General features: G+C 32.8%; 3 protein-coding genes across 4 annotated transcripts in view; 2 read left to right on the forward strand and 1 right to left on the reverse strand.

The window, feature by feature from the left end:
- LOC112690850 overlaps window positions 1-13,422 on the forward strand; it is a 48,026-nt gene extending 34,604 nt beyond the window's left edge. Inside the window, exons 3-8 of the mRNA XM_025564950.1 lie at window positions 827-999; window positions 1,080-1,268; window positions 1,332-1,625; window positions 3,696-4,914; window positions 5,451-6,051; window positions 12,325-13,422. Of these exons, the coding sequence (XP_025420735.1) occupies window positions 827-999; window positions 1,080-1,268; window positions 1,332-1,625; window positions 3,696-4,914; window positions 5,451-6,051; window positions 12,325-13,139 (3,291 nt within the window). The 3' untranslated portion in view covers window positions 13,140-13,422. The remainder of the gene's footprint in view (window positions 1-826; window positions 1,000-1,079; window positions 1,269-1,331; window positions 1,626-3,695; window positions 4,915-5,450; window positions 6,052-12,324) is intronic.
- A 3,886-nt stretch (window positions 13,423-17,308) lies between these two features.
- LOC112690848 (U1 small nuclear ribonucleoprotein C) lies at window positions 17,309-19,397 on the reverse strand. 2 transcript variants are annotated; one of them, XM_025564947.1, is made up of 3 exons: window positions 19,235-19,396; window positions 18,595-19,042; window positions 17,309-17,418 (listed from the first exon to the last, which is right to left on the reverse strand). In XM_025564947.1, the coding sequence occupies exon 2, from the start codon at window positions 19,038-19,040 to the stop codon at window positions 18,600-18,602; it is 441 nt and encodes a 146-aa protein (XP_025420732.1). In that variant the 5' UTR covers window positions 19,041-19,042; window positions 19,235-19,396; the 3' UTR covers window positions 17,309-17,418; window positions 18,595-18,599. The 2 variants fall into 2 exon arrangements, with proteins under 2 accessions (XP_025420732.1, XP_025420733.1); XM_025564948.1 differs by lacking the exon at window positions 17,309-17,418 and adding an exon at window positions 18,428-18,527 and having other exon boundaries at window positions 19,235-19,397.
- Window positions 19,398-19,535: 138 nt separating this feature from the next.
- On the forward strand, window positions 19,536-23,319 carry LOC112690847 (stomatin-like protein 2, mitochondrial). Its single transcript, XM_025564946.1, has 9 exons — window positions 19,536-19,814; window positions 20,288-20,392; window positions 21,264-21,411; window positions 21,472-21,592; window positions 22,259-22,386; window positions 22,447-22,602; window positions 22,658-22,773; window positions 22,896-23,024; window positions 23,104-23,319. The coding sequence occupies exons 1-9, from the start codon at window positions 19,767-19,769 to the stop codon at window positions 23,173-23,175; spliced, it is 1,023 nt and encodes a 340-aa protein (XP_025420731.1). The 5' UTR covers window positions 19,536-19,766; the 3' UTR covers window positions 23,176-23,319.

Below are 23,319 nucleotides of genomic sequence, written 5' to 3' on the forward strand. Positions count from 1 at the left end.
TAACGGTCAAGGTTACATTCGTCTTGGAAGATGTACAAAACAAAACTAAATACTAATTCGACTCGGACGAAAACCACAGTCTCCATACTCTTTATAGCGTTGAATGAACTATTTATGATTAAAGTTCAAAAAATACCTAAGAACATAATTCTTTTAAATAAATAACCGACAGTTAAAAATTTTTTAGATGAAATACAAAAATTAATTATACCTAGGTTTTCCTTGTAAAAATAATTGTTAAATTTTATTTTTATTTGTAATAAGCATGCATGAAAAGTTATATAGTGACACGAAAATACAGGGTTAAAATAGCCATCCATTGATGACACTTGCATACAGTAATTAATTATAATTTGTTAGTCCAAAAATTCACGATACTAAGTTCGTTTTAAGTGCCGTCTAGGATCACCTAAAATATTAGGATTAGATAGTTCGGAGATCAGGAGATTTCAATGGTCTCTTAGAATTAAGGCGCTGAAAAAATGATTCATATTAAAAAAATGTTTACGTATTTATACCTCAGTGTAAAACGCTGTATATATAAAATTTTAATATATTCTAAGTGTTATAATACACGATCAGTTCTAACAAGCTTAACATTTTACTTGTTGCTATATTTACACATAATGCATAAAGGTTAGAACGTATCATAATTAATATAAAGCCTACATAAAAATACAGCAATGATAAAACATATAATAAGGATCTATGTTACTATTATAGTGCCATATTACGTTTACTCTTAATTTTATAAACATTGCTGGACGCTCAATACGTTTGACCGTTATATATTAACTTAATTTTGATTTTAAATTATAAATTGCAGCCTGCAGCAATTACCAATCTCCGACCATGGACATCGGAAGAAGTTCTTGGAGATATTACCGTAGCTCCTGATTGTTCGTCTAGGATACCCAGGGATCCCAGTCCAATAGCAGAAGATCAAATTGACCACACGCTACCATCTCCAGAAGAACAACAACATGTTATTGCTCTGAAGTAAGTGATAAAAATAAATAAATAATAAAATACATTTTAAATCGAAATTAACTCAAATTTTTTAAAACAATGGTTTAAAGTTTCCCACCACAAATTGTCGAAGTCGATATATCTGGTCGGAATTTCAACCGTATGAGCGCGCTCAGAAGATCTCTGCAGAACGTTGAGTATGAAACGTCTGTCAGACGACGAAAGAGCAGGAGACCGAGGGGCAAGAGACGAAACACGATTGCTGGAACCGATCAAAAAGAAATAGAAGCAGTTATTGGGTAATAAACTTAGATCATTCGAATTTTGAATATTTTTATAAAAACATTTTGTTTTATTTTCAGCTCTTTGTCAGATAGTAATAAAGATTCTGATGATATTGTGTCCAGCTGTGCGACCGTCGTGACCACCGAGAAAAAGTCTAACCTTGATTTATTAAAAGATTGGGGGAAAATGAGATTGAAACAATTAAAAAATATAGAATCATCAACGGCGGCATCCGTCAGATTAAGAGACAAAGGAAAAGTAGGGTTAGCTAGAAGAAAATGGGATAAGGATGAACCGGTACATTCTTCTTCTGGCAATTGGTCAGCAAGTTCAGAGAGTGGGCAATCTACATCGACTAGTCACATACCAAGGTAACCAACGATTTCAATAACACATTTTTTTTACCTCATGGTTCAATAAATATATCAGTTACATGAAATTCCAAAATTAATTTCATAGTATTTACTTATTTAAATAAAAAAAAAACTATGTATATTTAATGTTACAAAAATATAAACACGTGAAATCGATTTAAAACTTTTAAATATAAGTTTACAAAAATAATACAGTATAATGTTGTCAAAAATATTAAAAATGGATTTTTAAAATTCCTACAGGGTTAGTTTTCATCTTAATTTAAAATGTAGGTATTAAATAATATATATTATTTCTAAAGTAATTAATTTTAGTTGTTTTAACATTTAACATTTAAAAAGAAACTTATTCGAAAATAAAGCATGTACCTATTTATTCAAATAGAATGAAGAATAAAAAATATATGTATAAACAAACTAATATAACCAATAACCATATATATTCAAATATGAAAAAACTATATTTAAAAATATCGTTTGTCTGTCATGTTTACACATGCTGAAGATAAGACATCCTATTACATCAATATGAATCATAAATATGTAGAAAGAAAACACATATTTAAGCCGTTTACAATTAAAATTATATTCTGATTATAATGTATATGTCACTTTTATAGTTCAACAGTCATTTTATATATATATTTAAAATTTAATTAATTTCTTATGTATTAATATATGATTTGAGTGTTAATTATTAGTAATTAACATAATTATTATTTTTATTCAAGAGGGTATACGTATAGACTGCAAGAGTATAATATTAATTATTATAAATGAAATTAAAAAATTAACAAATAAAATAAAAAATTTGAATGGCTTGATTGGTTATTTACGAACTATAGTAATATCTCTATAATATTAAAGAACAACATACTCAAGGCTGCATATGAGAAGACATCTAAACTTCTGTGAATATATGACATCGTAGTATTTTTTTCCGTTGACATATTATACGTATTTACCATTTATTTTGGTATTTACTTAAACAAATAATCTCGATTAAAACGTTTTGATATTATTGTAATTACATATTATTCTACATGACCAAAAAGTGTTATCTACATACTATTTACTTACAATCACATCTAAGTATTGTACGCATAAAAGCAGATAAAATGATTTAGTCACATATTCTTGCCTGTCAGTTACTTCGACAAAACCAGTTTTAATATTATTATACGGTTTCTGTATTGGAATATAAAATGTATTTTGTTTGTAATTTGGTTACTGTAGAATGAAAACAAACAAAACGGAGTGAGTAAATCAACTAAGTTGGCACATATTGAAATGTATGTTTTATTTTTATTTTTTAGATTAATAGTTTAAATTCTTATAGTTTTAATTTATAATTATATGCGGTGTTGAATATTTTGGAAATGATGAAAAAAAAACTATAAAACTTAATATGTAACACAAAAATGTAAATATTAATCGATTTATAATATTCATATGTAGATCCTCTGTAGACACGTGATAAACTAAATTACTAAAATGACATTCAAATATTTATAATAATTATAATTATTTTCGTGTGGGAAAATATAAATTAAAATGAAATTTCCGAAATATATTCCGACATATGACCATTGGACAACGTAGCGCTGTTCCTTTAACCTTACCTTACTCTAACCTTTAAGACGACTGCAAAATACAAAAGTACGCCGGATCAAATAAATAATATATAACATCCGACTGTTGAAAAGTTCCCGTACTGAACGAGATTCGTAGTGTTACATATTTATCGTCGGCCTAGTCCAAAAATAAATATGTAATAATATTGCGTTGCTGTAATTTTTTCGACAAAAAGGAGATAAAAAATAGACAATAACGCCGTAAGAGGGTGTAAATGGTTTGAAAAAAAATAGTTTTGACGGGTTTTCCGATTTCGTTTGTCGAACTTCGTAATACAAACCCGTCAACGTGTTTACCGTTTTCGCGTTCACCATAGTTCGACTATATTTTCATATCGTTTTGTTTATGCAGAGAATGGTCGATGAAAATATGCACGTGAACAATAAATCAAATCATAACTAAAACTAAACCGCGGTTTACGCGTATTCGCAGGTCGAGCGTGAGCAGCTGCAGCGGGAGCACGAAACCTACGTACCAAGGCGGCTCGGTGACCAGTGACGAGTGCGAGACGGGATCCACGTACTCATGCGACACCGAGGGTTACTACACGTCGTTCCACGTGGACAGCGGCCTAAAAACCCTGCGCGAAGAGGAACCGTCGCCGTCGTCGCAACAGCTCCACCAGCACCAGGATCACCATCACCACCACCAACAGCAGCAACACCACCACAACCACCAGCAGCAGCCCATGTCCGCGTTACACTCCACGTCGGCGCTGACGCCATGTAGTTTCCAGTCGTCGTCGGCCGAGAGCGAGTACGACGTGTTCGGCCGCGGCAGCACGTCGACCACGGCCAGTTCGGCGGGCACCGTTTGCACGTCACTGATGGTGTCGCCGCCCAGCGTGCCCGAGCGCGGCGGCAGCAAGCTATCGTCCGACCAGTATGACGCGTACGGCGGATCGCTGCCCGACCGGATCGTGCACCATCACGCGGCGGCGGCGGGGGCCGGCCAGCCCAAGGACCCGATGTACGACGACAGGTCGAAGACGGCGCCGTCCAGGCTGACAAAGGAGAACGTGAGCACCCGGTATAAGGATGACGGGCAGCTGATGATCGACGTGAAACCGCGGACCACCGCGGACCACGGTGGCTGCGGCGGCGACTCGCCCGACAGTGGTCACAACACGTGCAGCTCACCCGTGGACTCCATCACCAACCCGTCCGTCGATCTGGAAATGTCCGAGTGTTCCGACTTGGAGGGCATCGACCGCGTCGAGAGGCTCCGAGTGAAGACTACCATCAACACCAGTCGCATACCGTCCATGTGCGTCATCACGCCGCCGATGAGCGACGACGAAGTGAGCCTGAAGGCCACGCTCAGGGCGTCCGAGGAGCACGATGACTACGGCGAGTACGTTACGCTCGCGCACGTCGTGCCTGAGCTTGCGGCCGTGGCCGTACCCGTGGCCGCGGCTGAACCCAGAGGTTTCGTGCACCTCACCGAGCTGCCGACCGCCGGTACGCTTGAAATGAGGAAACCGACTGGTGCGCGGGTCACTCTAAACGCCGAAGGCCGTGTCATTTACACTTCGGACAGCCTGAAGCGCAGGAAGAAGATACACACGACCAACACGTTCGAACCGGGGCCATGCGTGAGCGCCAACGTGGTCCGGTTGCCGGTCGCCGACAAGAATAACGTCATGAATCAGGTACGTGGTCCGATCGTGTAGCACGTTTGCACGTGTAGCCGAATCCTGTTTCGTTGAAACTCGTCTATTCGGACACAAGTTCTCGATCGACATTTATCTAGATTTTTCTGTTTTTTCGAGTCATTCGACGGTTTTTTTACGGTGCGATAAATCAAATCTCCGGCGCACCTTTATCTCAATACCACTTCGCCCGTGGGTAAGGATTTCTGTGATTCCAATGGTTCAGAAAACGTCATTTCTCCGAATAATTGTCGTGCATGTTGTACATGAATTGTATAATCCTCCCATATTATTATATTTTGTACAAACATCATTCTACGTTCATCTGAATAAAACCGTAGCTTGATAAATAATAACAATAGTTCTATGTTCGCATCGAAGTCGAATGGGTGAAATTCGGTAGTATTTGAACAATGAAAAGTGTCCAAATGGAAACGTACCAACCAAGGCCTCGACGGTGACACGATTATGATATAATGTTCTTTGGCAATATGATTTTAACTTCGCCGTACTAATTCCGTGATACGTTTTTCCAGATTATACCCCGTTCGCCGTTGAACGTACGACCGGTGACCAAACAGAAGACGTTCTCCGGTCAGCAGCAGCAGCAGCAGCAGCAGCAGCAGCACCGCGTAGTAGCCACCGCGTCGCCCAAAAAACTGGTCGCTGAAAGAAATCAGCAAGCGTTGACGTCGTGCCAGCTGAAGCCGTTGGTTCCCATACCTTTGGTATGCTCACCGGGCCAGAGGCGTTCCAAGACCGCTTTCCCGCTGACCAGCAACAACAACGTTATCAACCGCCAGCAACAGCAGCAGCAGCAGCAGCGGCAGCCGTCGACCAGGCTAGTGGTGTTGCCGGACAACAGCCGGTCGTCGCCGAACGTGGGCAAACCCATGTCACCGCTGATATCGCCCACCCGGCGAAGCCTGTCCCCCAAGGAGGTGGTAAGGGGCGCGTACGTGCGCATGCAGGACCCCACTGAGTGCCTGCTGGAGACGAGTCTAGACGACGACGACGTCAAATCGGCGGTGAAACGTAGCGATAGCTACAGACAGGCGAACGCCGCCAGTCCCCGGCTGGCCAAGTCGCCGAACATGCTGATGGCTCTGCAAAAGGCCCGCAACGAAAACACTCAAGGTAAAAATCATTTTACAGACAAAACGGATATTTGGTAAACACGCTGTATATATAGCAACACCACTATGGTGGTAGTGTAATGTTTTTAGCGCACCTGCGTGTATTATACAATATGATTTAGCATATTGTTGTATATACAACCACATGTTTTGTGCACCGTATTTTAGTGTTTGTACATTTCTTAGTATCGCGTATAGACGTTACAGGGTCGTTTTTTTTTTTTCTTAAGTACTATTGCCTCGACTTCAATTCTTAATCCTTGACCTAACAATATCCTATTGTTGTTGTTTAAATTTTCGAGAAAGCATATCATATTTATTATCGTAGTAATGCGTTTTTTCCATTTCTTAAACGATGACGTTGATTTTAAATTTCATATTCAAACGCGTTTAAAAATAAATTATTGTACCGGTAAGTTTATAAGTTTTGAATATTATTTCTAAATGAACGGAAGAACAGTACATCAATATTACATTAATTTTCTCTTGTCACCGTATAACTTCGCTTGTGTGAATTTGAAATACAAAACCAAACTGCAATAAAAAAAAAACACTTAGTTGGTTTCCGAAAATTAAAATTTGCGTGATTAATAAGAATTTAAAAAAAAAATACTTACAAACATGTTAAAAGTTCAAAGGTTTGGTGAACGTACTTAAAAAAATGACCCTGTATCTATGTCCATATTCGTAATATACAACCTCATATTATCACACATTTGTATTTAGTTTATTTCGTTTGCACACGCGTTATATAATTATTGTTAGTCAACGACTTATGATGAGCGCATATAAATTAATATATTTTATTATTGTTTTAATCAAAACAACTGTTTTATCTGTTAACATTCAATAATTTGTTCAATTTTTTTACCTTCTGCGTGGTTGGTATATACTGTATATAATAATAATATTAACCAAGGGTAACAATAATATTGTCGAGGATGTAACTATATATAATACGCATTAGGTACACGACCCGTGTCGGCCATAGAAATTATTAATCTTTAACTAATTGAAAAGAAACGAACAAAAAATGTACAATGTTCCTAATTTAACATTTAATTTATACTAATATCGCCATTGACTGTTTTGGTGTAAACTGCATGATGTACTGGGTCTTTGATTATATGTATACTGCACATACTTTTTATAAGTACATATACATATACAAACATATACATTAATGTTAATACGTAAGAAATGTTTGTTAACTGTGCCAACGCACAGTGCAGTATTTAAACAAAAAAGCTGGCCAAAAATATTACATGAGCTCTTGGAGTTGAAATAAATTTAAAAACGATACCAAATTATAATTTTATAGTTTAAATTCATTTTTTTGAATAAAACATTGATTATTTTTATGACAAATCACACGTTAGTCAAAATTCTCATCATCCATTTCGTTGTCTTCTTGATCATCTTCGATAATATCATATGTAAATGGGTTTGGGAGAAGAAGTTTCATTATTACCTTTGAAAAAGACTTACTTTTTTTCATAGATTTGGTCTTATGCTACTCAAAAATGGATCTAACTTAACAAAATTTCTTTAAAACATCATTATTACAATATTCTCGAGAATATTTTCTTAAAAAGTATTGTCTATACAATCTAAAATGTTCATTCGTTTCTTCAGCAACTTCTTTAAATAATTTACCCATAGGTACTATCGCATGTGATATAACAGTAACCTCATAGATTAAAATTGTATGTAATGTAGGTGTCATTAGGTGCCAACAATATAATTTTTATAAATTTACGCATAAGGTTTTGCTGTGTTTATGGTATACTCTTCAAACTTTTCTACGTTTATACTGTGATCATTAGATATTACTTCTAATACAATTTTAAATTTTTGAATTAGATTTATATTTGTTCCAGTGGTGCGTGAATATTTATCTGAATCGGCTAAAAATCTTAACATATATCTATTGTATCGCTGTGTTTTGTTGGGCATTTTATTTTAAAAAGTTCGTTTTCCATGTACGTTAATTTTTTGTCAATATATTTTTCTGAACATTTACGCATAAGTTCGTGTAAGAATTTCCTAGTCATTGCTTTTTATATTGCTATTACTTCTGAAAAGTATTACAATAATCGTTAAAATAAAAATAAAATATTAAAAAAAAAAAATTAATTTTTTTTTTGGTTCAATTGGCACCATGTTCATAATCGTTTTACATAAACTACTCTAATTTAAACTATAATATTTTGTCATACACTCATACTAGCACAACACAATATTCTCGACTGCAATCACTTAAATATTATTTTAATTATATTTCCAAGTATTATCGTAAACAAATAATAATTAATTAATCAATTATAAAATTACGTTAATGTATTAAAAAACAAAAATTAATGACATGTTAAATTACAATAGGAAAAAACTATACCATATTAAACAAACTAAATATCAACCCATCTAAATATAATAGTTATTTTAAGTCACTATCGTATACTAAATAAACGTATAAAATTAAAATAAAATAAACGTAAAAATAAATAAACGTATACAAAATATTATATTGTAAACGATAAACTAAACAACGAAGTGTAAAACAAGCAATATTGAACTTTAACAATACTATTTAGCGAGCCATCAAGAACAATGTTTGTAAAATATTCTTTTTATCTTGTTGTACATATTAAACTTAAATAAAACTAGTGTTGTCATAATTTAAACGTTTTTTTTTTTTAATTTTGGTCAGTTTTTTTGTATAAATACTCCACTGTGCAACGTAACGATATTACACTGAACGTGCGCAATGATTTCTGAAACCGTTTGAAAAATGAATAATAGTGAGTGCAAAACTTTCCAATGAAAGACATTTTTAAAGTGATCAAACAAATTATTGTAATAACATTATTGAAATATAGAAGTTTTCTTTTTGAAACATTACACTCCGAGTTATTTTTAAGCCATCTAATATTCATCATTTTTTGTGTATAACTATTATATCTCAGAAATCATTTCTTATTGTTATAGTTAATGCTCTTGTTTTGTTAAAAATTTCAAAGATTTAAACTCAAATATAGAACTTCCTTGATTTTCTTTTTTCTGAAAACATCAGGAAATAATTAAATGTAACGATATTGAAACTCTACAGTCATTACTTATCAGAATTTAAACAACGAGACTTATTTTTAATTACTTGTTCTTCATTTTTTTTTTTATTTGAACCTAAATTATATAATTTAATTGTACCATTTGCTCGACTGGAACGAGCAAGATAACAGTGCTATTACAAAATTTAAATACTTCACACTAAAATTTATTTGTAATATTTAAGTAAAATTTACGATGGTTTCGAAGTTAAATAATTACATACAAAGGTACGTGATCATATAAAACCTATATTATTATACATATACTTAGCAAAAATCTGGATAGATTTAAAATTTCTTATTTATACATTGTTTATAAAAATGTTAAATCAATTATGATGTTGATTATTTTACAGAGTTAAATGTATTTAAAACTTTATTTTTATTGCTATATTAATTAAGCATAATGTTATTGATTTAAAATATTTAAATGATTTTACCGATTAAAATTTCCAAATTAATATGAATTTCTTCAACCCGTCTAGGTTTTAAGCTTACCAGTTTGGTTTTTAAATTTTGCGGTAAAATAAAAGTTTAGACAATAAATGATTACAGTATCTGATATATATATATATATTACATAACATATCATTATTTGCAATTAATTTTACCTACTAATTACGATTAAACATTTAAATTTATAAAACAAGTGTTTTCCGTTGTATAGTTTTTCAACAATTACGCGTTTATAGTAAAAAGACCATTAATATCATCAGAATATATAGAAAAAGAATAGAAAATGTTTGCATACGTAGTATAATTGTTACCTAGTATAAATTTTGTTTTGTTTACGCTATGATACCTCCACAAGTGCAATAATGTTTGTGCGTAGACTGTATAAAATGAACATATAAACATATGTAAATATATTATTATTTTGGAAATGCATGGATTTTTTATACTAATTAAATGGATTTTATTTATGTTAATTTAGAAAATTTGTATTTATTTCTTTGTGTGTGTGTTTTTTTTTTTTTTTATACACTGCTGATTTTATGACTTGATTTTATACTGTATATATAATAGACCTCTCACAACTATTTGGTGGTATATTGTACGTACACATTATTTTAATCCTTCTGTATACACACACGCATACAAACACATACACACATGTTTACATATTTTATTATTTTGACACTTATTTTAGCTTAAGTACTCATCACAAATCGCTTGGGTTTACGTGCAAACTATTTGTAATTTTACATTTGATGTTTGTTGCCGAAAGTTTTGATTTTCACACTGGTAGCTTATGAGGTATATATGAAGATTATTAACAAACTAGACTAACGAAATAAGGTAAGGCAGTTAAATATTATATTATACACATTAATTATTTGTTGATAAGGCTAGGACGTTGATGGCTTAGAAAAACCTTCACCGCTGCTGCCGGAACCTACCAAAAATGTACTCGTTTAACATTCCATTGTTATCATTATTTGATAAACCTCACCATAGAATTTCTTTGATTAAGTAAACAATACGATGTGGATGATAACACTTAAAATAATACGTTCAAAAATATATCAGCGATTTTCAATGTTTTTTTTTGGCACATTTCGGTTCTATAGACATATACAAGTGTGTATGAATATGTCTCCGATGTGAAACTCTCATATACTTTCTAATTTATTACCGACAACTGTTGTGTCCTATGCGCGTATAAACCGGGGCCGGTGCAGATGCATTCACGTCAAACACCCGTAGACAAACCGAGTTGCAGAGCCCGCACTGAAAATCAAACGAGTCGAATCGCCCGCACCGATCGTAGGCGATGATATATTATGACGTAAAATATAGCTGTTCGGGAAAACTATAAACTAGTATATTATAATAAACCATGAAAATAAGTATCTTTTAACGAACGACAATAATGACCGTACATTGTTTTTTCGAAATGTATAAATATTCGGTGTGGTGTCGCGAACACATTTTTTTAACACAAAATATTTTTACGTGTACATTAAAATTTTATAACTATGACTCCCTAAACTCCCCCAACAATTGACGGGTTTTTTAAACTTTTTTCGGGTACTTGAAATCGATTATTTATGAACACAAAATATTACTCTAGAATTAAACATCTCAACAACTCGATTATGTGAATATAAAGGACCCGACCCGTTAAGATATCACCTGCGAGTCTAGAGGCGATCCACTTCTATAGAAATTATAAACATTATTTCGGTCATAATAGATGTGTCAATTTGTTTTCAAAGATATATTTATAGATATATTATGATTTTGATACTAAAAATACACCACATGTTACGCTATATATATATATATATTTTTTTTTTAAATATTCAAAACATATTTTCACTCACGCAACTAATATAGAAATATAATCAAACACTATTCTGTTGGTTGATTATTACGGGAATTTGGTTACCCTCGGATGGAGATGAGATGGTAGTTAGCTCCCTACTTGAACTATGACTAATCCTATTAATACATCAGTAAAAACATATACAATGTCCCCAGAGAGTGTTTACCACAGCTACAGCCTCTCGTCGTCGTCTCCCAATCATCATATTTTTACATTTCACGAGTAATACTTTTACAGCGTAACGTTTGATTAGGAAATCAGCCATCAACGTCCCTGAGACACGACTACGCACACTACAACAGTACAACGCAGGTGCCTATTCGTTAGCGCGTGCGTATTTTTAAGGCTGGCGGTGTTTTCACCCGTATTCGATGTTTCTAGAAATGTATCTCCGTGATACCAATAATATCCGTGTACTGCCTACTAAACTAACTATTGGTCAACCGTCCTCAAAATGACAATACCCTTTTACACGACGGGCACTTTATCCGAACGTCTTCCGTCGTCGTAGACGTCCTACGCGAGCAATAATTTTGTTTGTAACTGAAACTAAATCATCCATTGTGGTATGATTTTTCGATCGCCCATTAATATCGATTGCAGTCCGACCGACCAAGCGTGTCCGTCAACGCGACCGCGAGGGACACAAGCGATTATGACGACGATTTCCGCGTGCGTACACCGGCGTTAGCTCTTTACGGCTCCGGGGTATTTGACAAGAGACGATGAGGGCTCCGCCAGCCGTCGCAATACGATCTACAGTCGTTTTTACGTGTCCTGTAATCGTTTCGTATATGTGTATGTATAACGTTCGGTTTTTCGTGTGCTTTTCTTACAGGGACGGGCCGCAGCCACGGTACGCCACACTCGCCCGCGACGCGCACGCCGGACACGAGCGGCGGCCGCCGGGACCACGACGTGTCGGCGTCCACGCCGGTGAAGGACAACGACCGGAGCGCAGGTCGGATCGACATGAGCAGCAGCAACATATCGCCGATACGCGGCGACTGGCTCGCAAGTCCTCCGCGGGCCGTCTCGTACGGGCGCGTAACCACGGTGGACCGCGGCCACGTGCCGTCCGCGCGGCCGGCGTTCGGCCGCTCGGCCATGGACCTGTACGCGGCCATCCACGAGTCGAAGAAACGGTTGCTCGGCCAACAGCCGGCCGTTTGCGGCGCACAGGCGCGAACGCAAACGCCGCCGGTGATCGTCGCGCCACAGCGGTCGCCCGTTCCGTCGTCGGTCGCGACGAACGCCGCGGTACAACGAACCGCGCCCGAACGCCAATCGGACCGAACGTACAAGCCGCGCGACGTCCGGTCGGCCCGGTACGACTTCAAACGCCTCCTGTTGCAGACCAACATGGCCGGCGGCCGGCGAGCGCAACAGTCGGCCGTGGCCCGGCTCCAACAACCGGCGCAGCCTCCAGTCAGGACCGTGCCGGTGATGGCCGCGGGTAAGAGGACGTCGTCGTGGAAGTCGAACGTGCTCTCCTCGACAATACAGGAAGATTGTCGTGAAGACGAGGACTGCTATCGATGCGCCGCCGACGTGGGCGTTCCCAGGTCCGCCTCGCTCGTCAACCGCACGCTCAAAGGTCTCAACGTCGGCACCGCGGCCGCCACCGGTTCCGCACTGGAAACCGCCCTTTGACCGGCAGCCGCAATCCTGCCCGTGGCCACCGAGTGCGCGGCCCTTGTATGACACGTGATCGAGAATGTTCTCGTCTGACTTAACGCGCTCGGAGAATCCTTTTTCCCTTTATCCCGTAGTCTTGCCTTGTACCCCGAAATGATGACAACAATATTGCATTACGCGGACACTATTAATATTTATTTATTTTTCGAATCGTTTAATGTCGCTCGCACCAGCTCCGTACCGTCGATGTTATCGTATTATCATTGTAATATTGTACTCATCTAGTCTTTTACGTGTACTTGTATAAATAAGTACAATTCTACGAGGCCGGCGAGTAACACTAGAAAACATTGATTTTATATTTTTATTTTTAATTTATATACACATATATGGTATATATATATATATATATATATATATATATTGTTGGTAATATTATTATTAATTTTTTTCTATGTTTATATACATAAAAATATTTTCGTATTTTTAAACGTCACAATGTGGTACATTTCAGTGTAATTACTACTGTTTGACAGTTGTCACGAGTTGTCCTAAAATAACACGGGAATCTAATATCACGTGCCATTTTTGTTATTATTATTATTATTTTTATTATTACTACTATTAATGTACATCTCTCGACCATCATAATTTTTAACAACTTGTACATAGTACCACATTATAATATTATATTCGTATTTTTTTTTTTTTATTAAACTGAATTCGTAGAACGAATTGCATATAAATATATCCCTACATATTTTACACAGTAATTAAATTGTGTCAAGAAAATTGTCTGTGCGCAAGTTAACGTATTTTATTACTCGTTTGTGAGATTTTTTTTTTTGTGTAATACAAATATATTACTTAAAAATATTCAAAATGCATACGTCGTGTTGGATTTCAATTGATTTAAAAATAAGGTCCGAACGACAACCACGTATCGATTGCACTCGATCACAGGCCTTCAAAAGAAACATACATTTTACTATTGTTATTATTTGTTGACGGATTTATGATGATATTTTAATAATAATATGTATATATTACAGTGAATAACATTGTTTTAATTATTTTTCCGAAGCAAGAAAACCAAATATTTCCTAAAGATGCTAGGCATATCGATTCAAATTGTATTATTTAAAATCAAAGCAATGGAAAAGATTTCTCATGAACAATAAAAATAAAATACAACACGAAAAACCGAAACTGAAATAGATATTTAAAATCCTATTGGGTTAGCAAATATATAATATATATAGTACTCAATTATAATAGTTAACTATTGCGTTACGTGAAATTTTGCATTTCATTGCATTGTACGATCTTTTTTCAATTAAAATCGATTTATAATGTATAATTTATAATTTTATGATTATAGTTTAATTAGAGGTACCATTTGTACCTAATATTTTTGCCAACTTCGTTATTTGTTCACCCGGGTGTACGAAATGTAAAACAAAATGATTTTAAACCCAAATCATGTTCGGATCAACAGGCAATCGGAGTCTGAGCACCCCTGTGTTGGAGTTTGAACACCATGTATTGTACAATGTATTTTAGATTATAGTTCACCATACGAGTTCATATTAAAAATTAAAATAATTCTCATCGCTACACAACTTAGATTTATTTGACACTTTGTAATCGCCCTGTACAACTACGATAAATGTGTTATTTTAGATTCTGAGCGGAGAATGTGCATTGATTTTACTGTGATGTGTGTATTTTAATTTTCTGTCTGTTTAGGGTCCGCACGATTTGTTTCGTAAATCGTCAATAAAATATTTTAATTCGACAATAAATAATAAAAAATTAAATTAAGCTTCTCATATAATATTCTTACCTGCGTGAAAAATTACGAATATCTGTAAACACGATTTTTTTTTTATAAAATACGTTTGTATTTTGGTTATTATAAACTTTAATTCAAAATAAAACGTAATTTTTTTATCTTTACCAAATACATGTTTGGTATACGTTTATGAATAATAATATGATAAGTGTTTATGATATTTCTGTATTTCTTCTCCGTTCATGGGTACGCTTAAGTTGATCGCGGTCTGAACATGATAATTCGTTGAACTATCAATGTAATATAATATATAATATCAATATATAATATTGATAAACTTACCAAGATTCGAAAAGAATAAAAAAGTACCTACAAATACTATCAATACCTAACCTCGAATCTGCCGGTCGTCACAAAACATGTTGAACTAATAAAAGTTATTAATAGCAAATTAATTTAAATTTACTTTTTCTGTCTAAGATGATTCTTCTTCCTGTTCTCGAACAGCTGTTTACCATTTGTATAGGAAAAACTAAACCAATTTGGTGATTTTCCAGCGAAAAAAGGTCGTTCGTTTACTTGTATTTTAGATGAAAATCGAACTCGTTAGCATAAATGTTTATACCCGGATATTCACATGATAAATTGTAAAAAGCAATTTACCACTTAATTGTGTACGTAGTCGAAATAACATACCAATTAGTTTAAACATATTTTTTTAAAACCGTATAGGTTCACTTTCACCCATGAGCACTAAGTGCATATTTAAATTTCAATAAAAACTAATAAGTGTCTTTTACCTGCATTAACTTTTATCAAATTTTCAACAGTGGTAATACAATATTTTTTTACGTATATTTTGATTAAAATGATATTACACAAAAGAAACACTATAATAGTGTATTATTTTTGTTTATGTATGATGAACTCATATAAGAGCCTAAGAGCAGAGGCGTGTTTAACGAGGGACAAAGAGGGCATTTGCCCCTGGTGGCAGCGTTTGAAAATATTTCTTAAGCGGCATTCGTATATTAATTTTTCAATTTTTTTTGGTTTTTGTAATAAATCAATTTTTCCATCAGTTATATTACAAAATTAAATGTTAAAATATTTAAGTATTATATGAAAAATATTTTTAATTATAATAAATCATATTTACTTATACCTATACAGCTATAAATATATCTTATTCAAATAATTACAATATTAACACACATTAATGTGTAAACACATTCGAGACTCGATGGACGAAGATATTGTTGTACGCCTGAACAGATGTAAAGTTGTAGTAAATACTAAATATAAATAATAGTATATATCAACCCTATTAACTATAAATAGTATATAATTCTCCTTAATATCATACATTTATATCTATGATGAGGTGACAAAATATGTGTACCCCTTGCAATATTACAACTTAGCACGGCACTGCGAGAGGAAAAAGACCCTTAGGGAGGCCTAGGTTAAAGTGGGAAGATTTAAAAAGAATAGGAACAGCAATCGATTGGAAAGAAGTCTGCTTCTTTCTTTCCTCGTCCTCTGGGACGAGACTTTATATTTAATGGTATCATACCAATTATGGTAAGAGTCAGAACCAAGAAAGAAGAATTCATAAAAGTCATATAGATACCTATAATCTATACACCTATATCATACCTATGCATGGTTATATAATATAAGAATACTTACATCATTCAACAAACTAATAATCAGAATAGTATAATTGGTCCTTCTTTCATATTCTATAAATTTAAATTTAATTATGAACATGATACAGACAAAATCATTTTTTACGATTTATACAAAAAATAACTTATAAATCACAAATTAATGTGAAGTTACTAACATTTTGAAGAATACAGTAATTTTTAAGGCTTGATATTGATTTTTTAAAATTCATCAAAGTATACCATCAAAATATATACATAGTATATATAGTAGAATATGTAAAGAAAACAAAAATTAGAAGATATAGAAATGCGTAACTTTTATTTTTACATTTAATTATATAAACAATCTTACTTTCAAAACTAGTTATTTATAATTATTTTTTTAAATTAAATCAATAAATATTCATTGGATTGTACTTCTATAAATATTATTGTACAAAGAATATAAGTTTAATAACTGTAATAGTGATTAGCAAAAAAAATCTGTTGTTTCAGTCAGAATTATATAAAACACAAGTCAAATAAACAAATTTTAAATCTTAAAAACTAGAATTTCTGAGTAAATACAATTTTTTTTTAGATTATGTCTTTAATTTTTTTATCATACTTAATTGTATTACAAAAAATATAATAATATCCTAAAGAAAAATAACAAAATGTTACAATTCATTTTAGAAATATTAATTTGTGTTGGAATATAGGTATATTTGTGACAAAATAATTTACATTGAAAGTACACAAATTTTAAACATTTGAATAATCATTGTAATAGAACTTATTTTATATTTAATGACTGCCTTTATCCAAGTCTGGAAATTCAATTGGCCTGAAAATAAAATAATTTTTAAATTGCATACTTACTTCTAAATGCTCATTAAATAATTATAAATATTTAAAATAATAGAAAATTGAAAATTAATCAACGATTAAAAATAGACTTAGGAAAAACTATATCATAATAAAATATGTTGAATTAATAAATGTTAACTTAAAATACAATGAAGAATTATTAAAAAAATTAATAATCTTAAAATCAATTATTTATAAATGTGTATAATTGAAAAATAGTATGTTTATTTCATTTCCTACACTAAGTAGAAAATTATCATTAAGTTCTAGTTGCATTTTACAGAAAGCCAACCTTCAATTTTCTAAACAATTTAATTCTGCTACTTAAATAATTAATAATATTAATAATGTCCAATTAAAAATCTGAAAAGTATAAATAATAAACCGAAATAAACCATAAGTTGACAGCAGTTATCTGATATTATTTACTAATTAATAATCAGTAAACTTTACATAAGAAAATAAGACATTTGCATTACAGGTGATCTACGGCCTCTTTTTAGGTGTATCAGGTAATCTACCATATTATACAAGGTGTACTTGGTGATCTACAATTATTATTACCTATTATTATATTATATTATACTATAATTATATACACATTATCGCAGACCGCAATGGAACAGTATTGCGATAACGATTAATGACATATACTATATAATTACGAGTCATTAGCATCGTTGCTGGATAGGTTAGTTTCAAATTGTTTATTGGTCTGAGTCTTTCTATAATGCGTGGGTCTGAATTTTATAAAATAATTGTTGATGAAAAATGGCACTACATTGGAACTTTTACATCATCGTCTCATTGAAGCATGGTGGAGATCAGTTAATCCTCAAAATACTTTTTTAAAATTTTTAAATGATACTAAATGTTTACTGTAATTGAAATTATAATTATATTTGACTAATTATTTTTTATTTTTATAGTTGACAAATATTTGTATGATATGACATATGAGTAGTAAAAAATATAATGTGTTTTTATACTGTTAAAATGTAGATCACTTGTCCTGAATTTGCAGATCACCCATTCCTTAGGTAGATCACCTGCTACACGAATGCCGAAATAAATCTCTAGGGAATCCTAAAGTGAAACTTGATTTATATTTATCTACAAAGTAGTATTAAAAATGATAAAAGTAAGTACATACTTATTTTATTGTTGGGTTTGAGGATTAGGAGGAGGATTGACCATCATAGGTGGTCTCATATTAGGTGGCATTGGAGGCATCATTGGTGGCGCTCCCATTGGCATTTGTCCCATAGGAGGTCTCATCATGGGCGGCATAGACATCATTGATGGAGCACCCATAGGCATTTGTCCAGGAGGCATTATTGAACCGGGTGGCATGGACATTTGGGGCGCTGCTTGGCCCATGTTTGGCGGTGGAATACAAACACCCTTCATTCCTATTTTTCCGGCTTTATAAGCAGCAGTTGTAGCATCAATCAAATTCTGTGCTTGTTCTTCCATCCATTTTTGATAGTAAAACTTAACATTGTCTTTATGTTTACGGCCTTGGCAATGGGTTTTACGCACTGATGGCGAGTCATGCGTCAAATATGTATCACAATAATCACAATAGTATTTCGGCATATCTGTAATAAATAATCAGTAGAAGTAAAACAAAAGTCATTATAATAGGTAGTATATTAATAGATTTTCCATGAGTTGATCGTGCGTGGTGCACGTCGTCCTAGAATCGACATCGGAAAATCGAAATTCCTCACTTTGCCACTAGAACTGCCCGGATTCTCTAGGATTCTCAACGAAAACAACGAAACACCAACCTTTAGTAATCAGCGAACACGAGTGTCAGGTTTCAGCGATTGTTATTCGGTCCGGTTGGGCACGACAAGAGTTTGGTGAACAACAATTTCACTCAAGGCATACTGGTCGGTCGTGTTCAATCGTTGTTTATCCCTAGCGAGTCGTCGAATATTCCGAGATAATGTAATCACGGTGCCGCGATGGTCGATGGTTAGGGGAGAAGAGAAAAACAGAAGACCAACTGTGCCCGACCAAACTTCTCTGGTCGTGCAATGGTAATTTATTTTTGTTCGTCCGGCACCGATTCAATGCGTGATAACATCCGCGCCGTGTTTGATAACGATGCGGCATTTGTAATTCTCCTTTTTAACAATACTTTTTGAAGTCACATTCCGTCGATTAATAATATTTATTGAATATCATTCGACCGTTGTCCGTCTTGGATTCTCGATCGAATCCTCTGTTCCACGTCCGTCGCTGTGTGACTCGTAACAGTTCGCTCCGCAGTCCAGTCACTCCCGAAGCATCTTGGTTTTCGTGTGACTCGACGTCATGTTTGTTCGCAAACTCAGTCCGATGGGATTCACTGCTGTTCTCAAGGTACACCCGACTACTCGCAGTTTCGTTATGCGCGTACTGGTTATGTACGTCCTGTTTGGACTAGGTTCTGTCAATAGTCTACCATATCTCCCTCGAACCATTGCCATTCCTGTTATGCCAGTTATGAATTGGAACCATAGTAAATTAGAAACTAACTAATTTTAATTATTAGAAATCGCGTGGACTCGAGTTGAGTGTGTAACCCTTTAACCATATTAACTAAGATATAAACTTAGTTTATATGGTCGCAGGTGTAACCGTTCCATACCAATGATCTGTGTCACACGAATCGCCAATACAGAACATACATAGAGATATTTTTAATATTTTTTTTTCTCAAAGAAAAAAATTGACACAATAGTATTTAAAATTCTTTATTCAACATAAATAACTATTTAATTATATAATGAATATTAGTTCATAATGTTTAGAACACAATAAGACAATAATTGATCAAACATTTTTTTTTTCAGCGGCAAAAACTATTGTCAAGACCTATTAATACATCAATTGCATTAGCAAGGTTTAAAAGTAATAGGCCATTTAACACTGGAATCCTATTTGTTCCACAGCAAGAGGCAAGACACTTAACTTTTTATAAAATGTTTTGATTTTAAAAATAGCAAATAGTTTAAATGTTTATAGACATTTCTCAATCCAGATAAGTTTTTAGTGATCTCTTCAATACTGGGTCTCCTTGTTATCATGGAATGTATTATATTTAATAATTTTTTCGACGATTATTGAATTATAAAAATGAACTGATGAATCCCAATTAGCTGAGTAAATGTAAATCCAGATTTAATAAAGTCACATTTAACATGAATATAAGGTATAACTATTACATTATGTTAAACAAATTTATAAATAGGTATTGGGTATTCCATTATTCGTAAATAACTAATATTAATTTATTGATTCATATAATGTATTTTTATCATAATATGTTCAAAATGAAAATACACGGCTAATGCATATTTTTTTCCGTTCTATGATCTACAACTACTAGCAGTAGCTTTAATGGTAATGAAAATTGTACGGCTCTGTATCTATTGTTTTGATAGAAACCCTATATGTTCTTTGTACAAAATATGGATGTTTCAGAAGTATTACTTTTGTATACAAACACTATAGTATGTCTTTAGTATAAATGGTTATTAACATAATTCAGAATATTCAATTTCATGATAATACTTAGCTCAGGTACGTAATTTATGGGGCATAAGAGCTATTGCTTTCCTCCTCAATTTCTGTATTGTAGTAACCACTAATTAAAATGTATGGCATTTACTACTTTAGTGCACATTATTTAAGCCCCAATCATTTTGTGGTTTATTCTTTCATTACCCCAAAGAATAATCATTTATTTACTACATTTTTTAAATTTTCTACATTAATTTTGATCATAATTCTCATGTAATATATTTAAAATATGGAATTATATTATAGGCATGGATTGTTGAACGGATGGGTAAATTTAAACGAATTTTAGAACCCGGTTTAAACTTTTTGATACCTTTCTTAGATCGTATTGGTTATGTACAAAGTTTAAAGGAATTAGCTGTTGATATTCCTAAACAAAGTGCTGTAACATTAGGTAAGTTTATAGCTTAATTCAAATAAAAATCTTTTTTAAAAATAAAAATAATAATTTTAGATAATGTAACTCTAAATATTGATGGTGTTCTATATTTGAGAGTCAATGATCCTTACTTAGCTAGCTATGGAGTTGAAGATCCAGAGTTTGCAATAACTCAACTGGCTCAGACTACTATGAGGTAAAAATGTCTATATATAATTGAATTAGCAAGTTTTATTGAAATTAAAGTTAAGACAAAAAAAAATGTATATTCTAGAAATATTTTTTAAATACTAAATGAATTGATGATTGAAAAAAAAATCAATTAAGAAGGAATACTTATTAAAAAATATATACTTAAAACAAATTTACAAATTTAACCCTGAACATATAGAAACACATAAATAGTATACTTTTTTACTTATATCTCAATTTCATAAAACATGTGACTCCTGAAGTTTCCTATAATACTCTTTTAGATAATAAAACAACCATAAACATTTTATTTTTAAGTGATATCAAAAATATTTATTATTTCATTATTTCTTGGAGTTTGTCTTCTACTTCGTCATTCAATTATTTTCATATATTTTAATGGGTTTTATGTATTATTTTGATTTTTTCTCTTCCATGTTAATACTTTTCAAGGGGTATAAGTATGAAGTTATTTAATTAATTAATTTTAAGTATTGCTAAACATTTCTAAATTTAATTGTATTGAGGTTCTTTAATATTAAATTTAAATAGTTCAAATATGTGAATTAAAATTATAAGTATATCGATTTTCAATGAAATGAATATTATTACAATTGATAGACATTATTGTAAATACTTTTTCATTAAATATAATATTTAAATGTTATAGATCAGAATTAGGAAAAATATCTTTAGACAAAGTTTTTAGAGAACGAGAAAATTTAAACTATGCAATTGTTGAAAGCCTTAATAAAGCAAGTGCATCATGGGGACTAGTATGCTTCCGATATGAAATTCGTAAGGATTATCATATTTTTTTTAACAATGATATTGATATTTTAATGATATTCTATTTAGGTGATATAAAACTTCCTAATAGAGTACAAGAAGCGATGCAAATGCAAGTAGAAGCAGAACGAAAAAAACGTGCTGCTATTCTAGATTCAGAAGGTATCCGTGAAGCTGAAATAAATGTAGCTGAGGGTAAAAGACAATCTACAATTTTAGCTTCTGGTGAGTTACTAAAATTTATTGATTTATGGTCAATAATTTAAAATTTTTACTTCAGAGGCTGATCAACAGGAGCAAATTAATAAAGCTCAAGGAGAAGCCAATGCTTTACTAGCTGTTGCTGAAGCTAAAGCCAAAGGTATACGATTAATAGCAGATGCTCTTAAGCAAACAGTTAAGTATATTAAATTTGAAATTTCAATTGATATTTAAATTACATTTAAATCATAATATAATATAAAATATTACATGTATTACCTTTAAATATAAAAATAAATTAAACAATTTAATTTTAGGATGGATACAATGCTGCATCTCTTAAAATAGCCGAATCGTATGTTGAAGCTTTTGGAAAACTAGCTAAATCTACAAATACTGTTATTATTCCTAGTAATACTTCAGATGTATCTTCAATGGTAACGCAGGTAAATAAGAATCTGTAATTATAATTCTTAGTTATCATGGTTACTTTAAAAAAAAAATTATTTTGCTTCCTTAAAATAGGCAATGTCCATTTACAAGTCATTAACTAATAAATCAAAACAGTCAAGAAGAACAAGTGAAGAAGAGAAATAATCTATAGTCAGTAAACTGAAATATATTTTATTTTATACATGGAAATGGATGGAACGTTAGTTACTAAAAACGTTTATTGAATACCTCATGTAATATTCTATACATTATATTTAAAAAAAAAATGAATGTATAAACATTTTCAAA

The sequence above is a fragment of the Sipha flava genome, unplaced genomic scaffold, assembly GCF_003268045.1.
Source record: "Sipha flava isolate LNK unplaced genomic scaffold, YSA_version1 522_pilon_pilon, whole genome shotgun sequence".
Lineage (NCBI taxonomy): Eukaryota > Metazoa > Arthropoda > Insecta > Hemiptera > Aphididae > Sipha > Sipha flava.

Bases quoted from the DNA above. Each gene is read 5' to 3' on its own strand.
- LOC112690847 (XM_025564946.1), top strand. From the start codon at position 19,767: ATGTTTGTTCGCAAACTCAGTCCGATGGGATTCACTGCTGTTCTCAAG. The intron at 19,815-20,287 runs GTACACCCGACT...TTTTTTTTTCAG, and splicing joins GATTCACTGCTGTTCTCAAG to CGGCAAAAACTATTGTCAAG. The intron at 23,025-23,103 runs GTAAATAAGAAT...TCCTTAAAATAG, and splicing joins TATCTTCAATGGTAACGCAG to GCAATGTCCATTTACAAGTC.
- LOC112690848 (XM_025564947.1), bottom strand. From the start codon at position 19,040: ATGCCGAAATACTATTGTGATTATTGTGATACATATTTGACGCATGAC.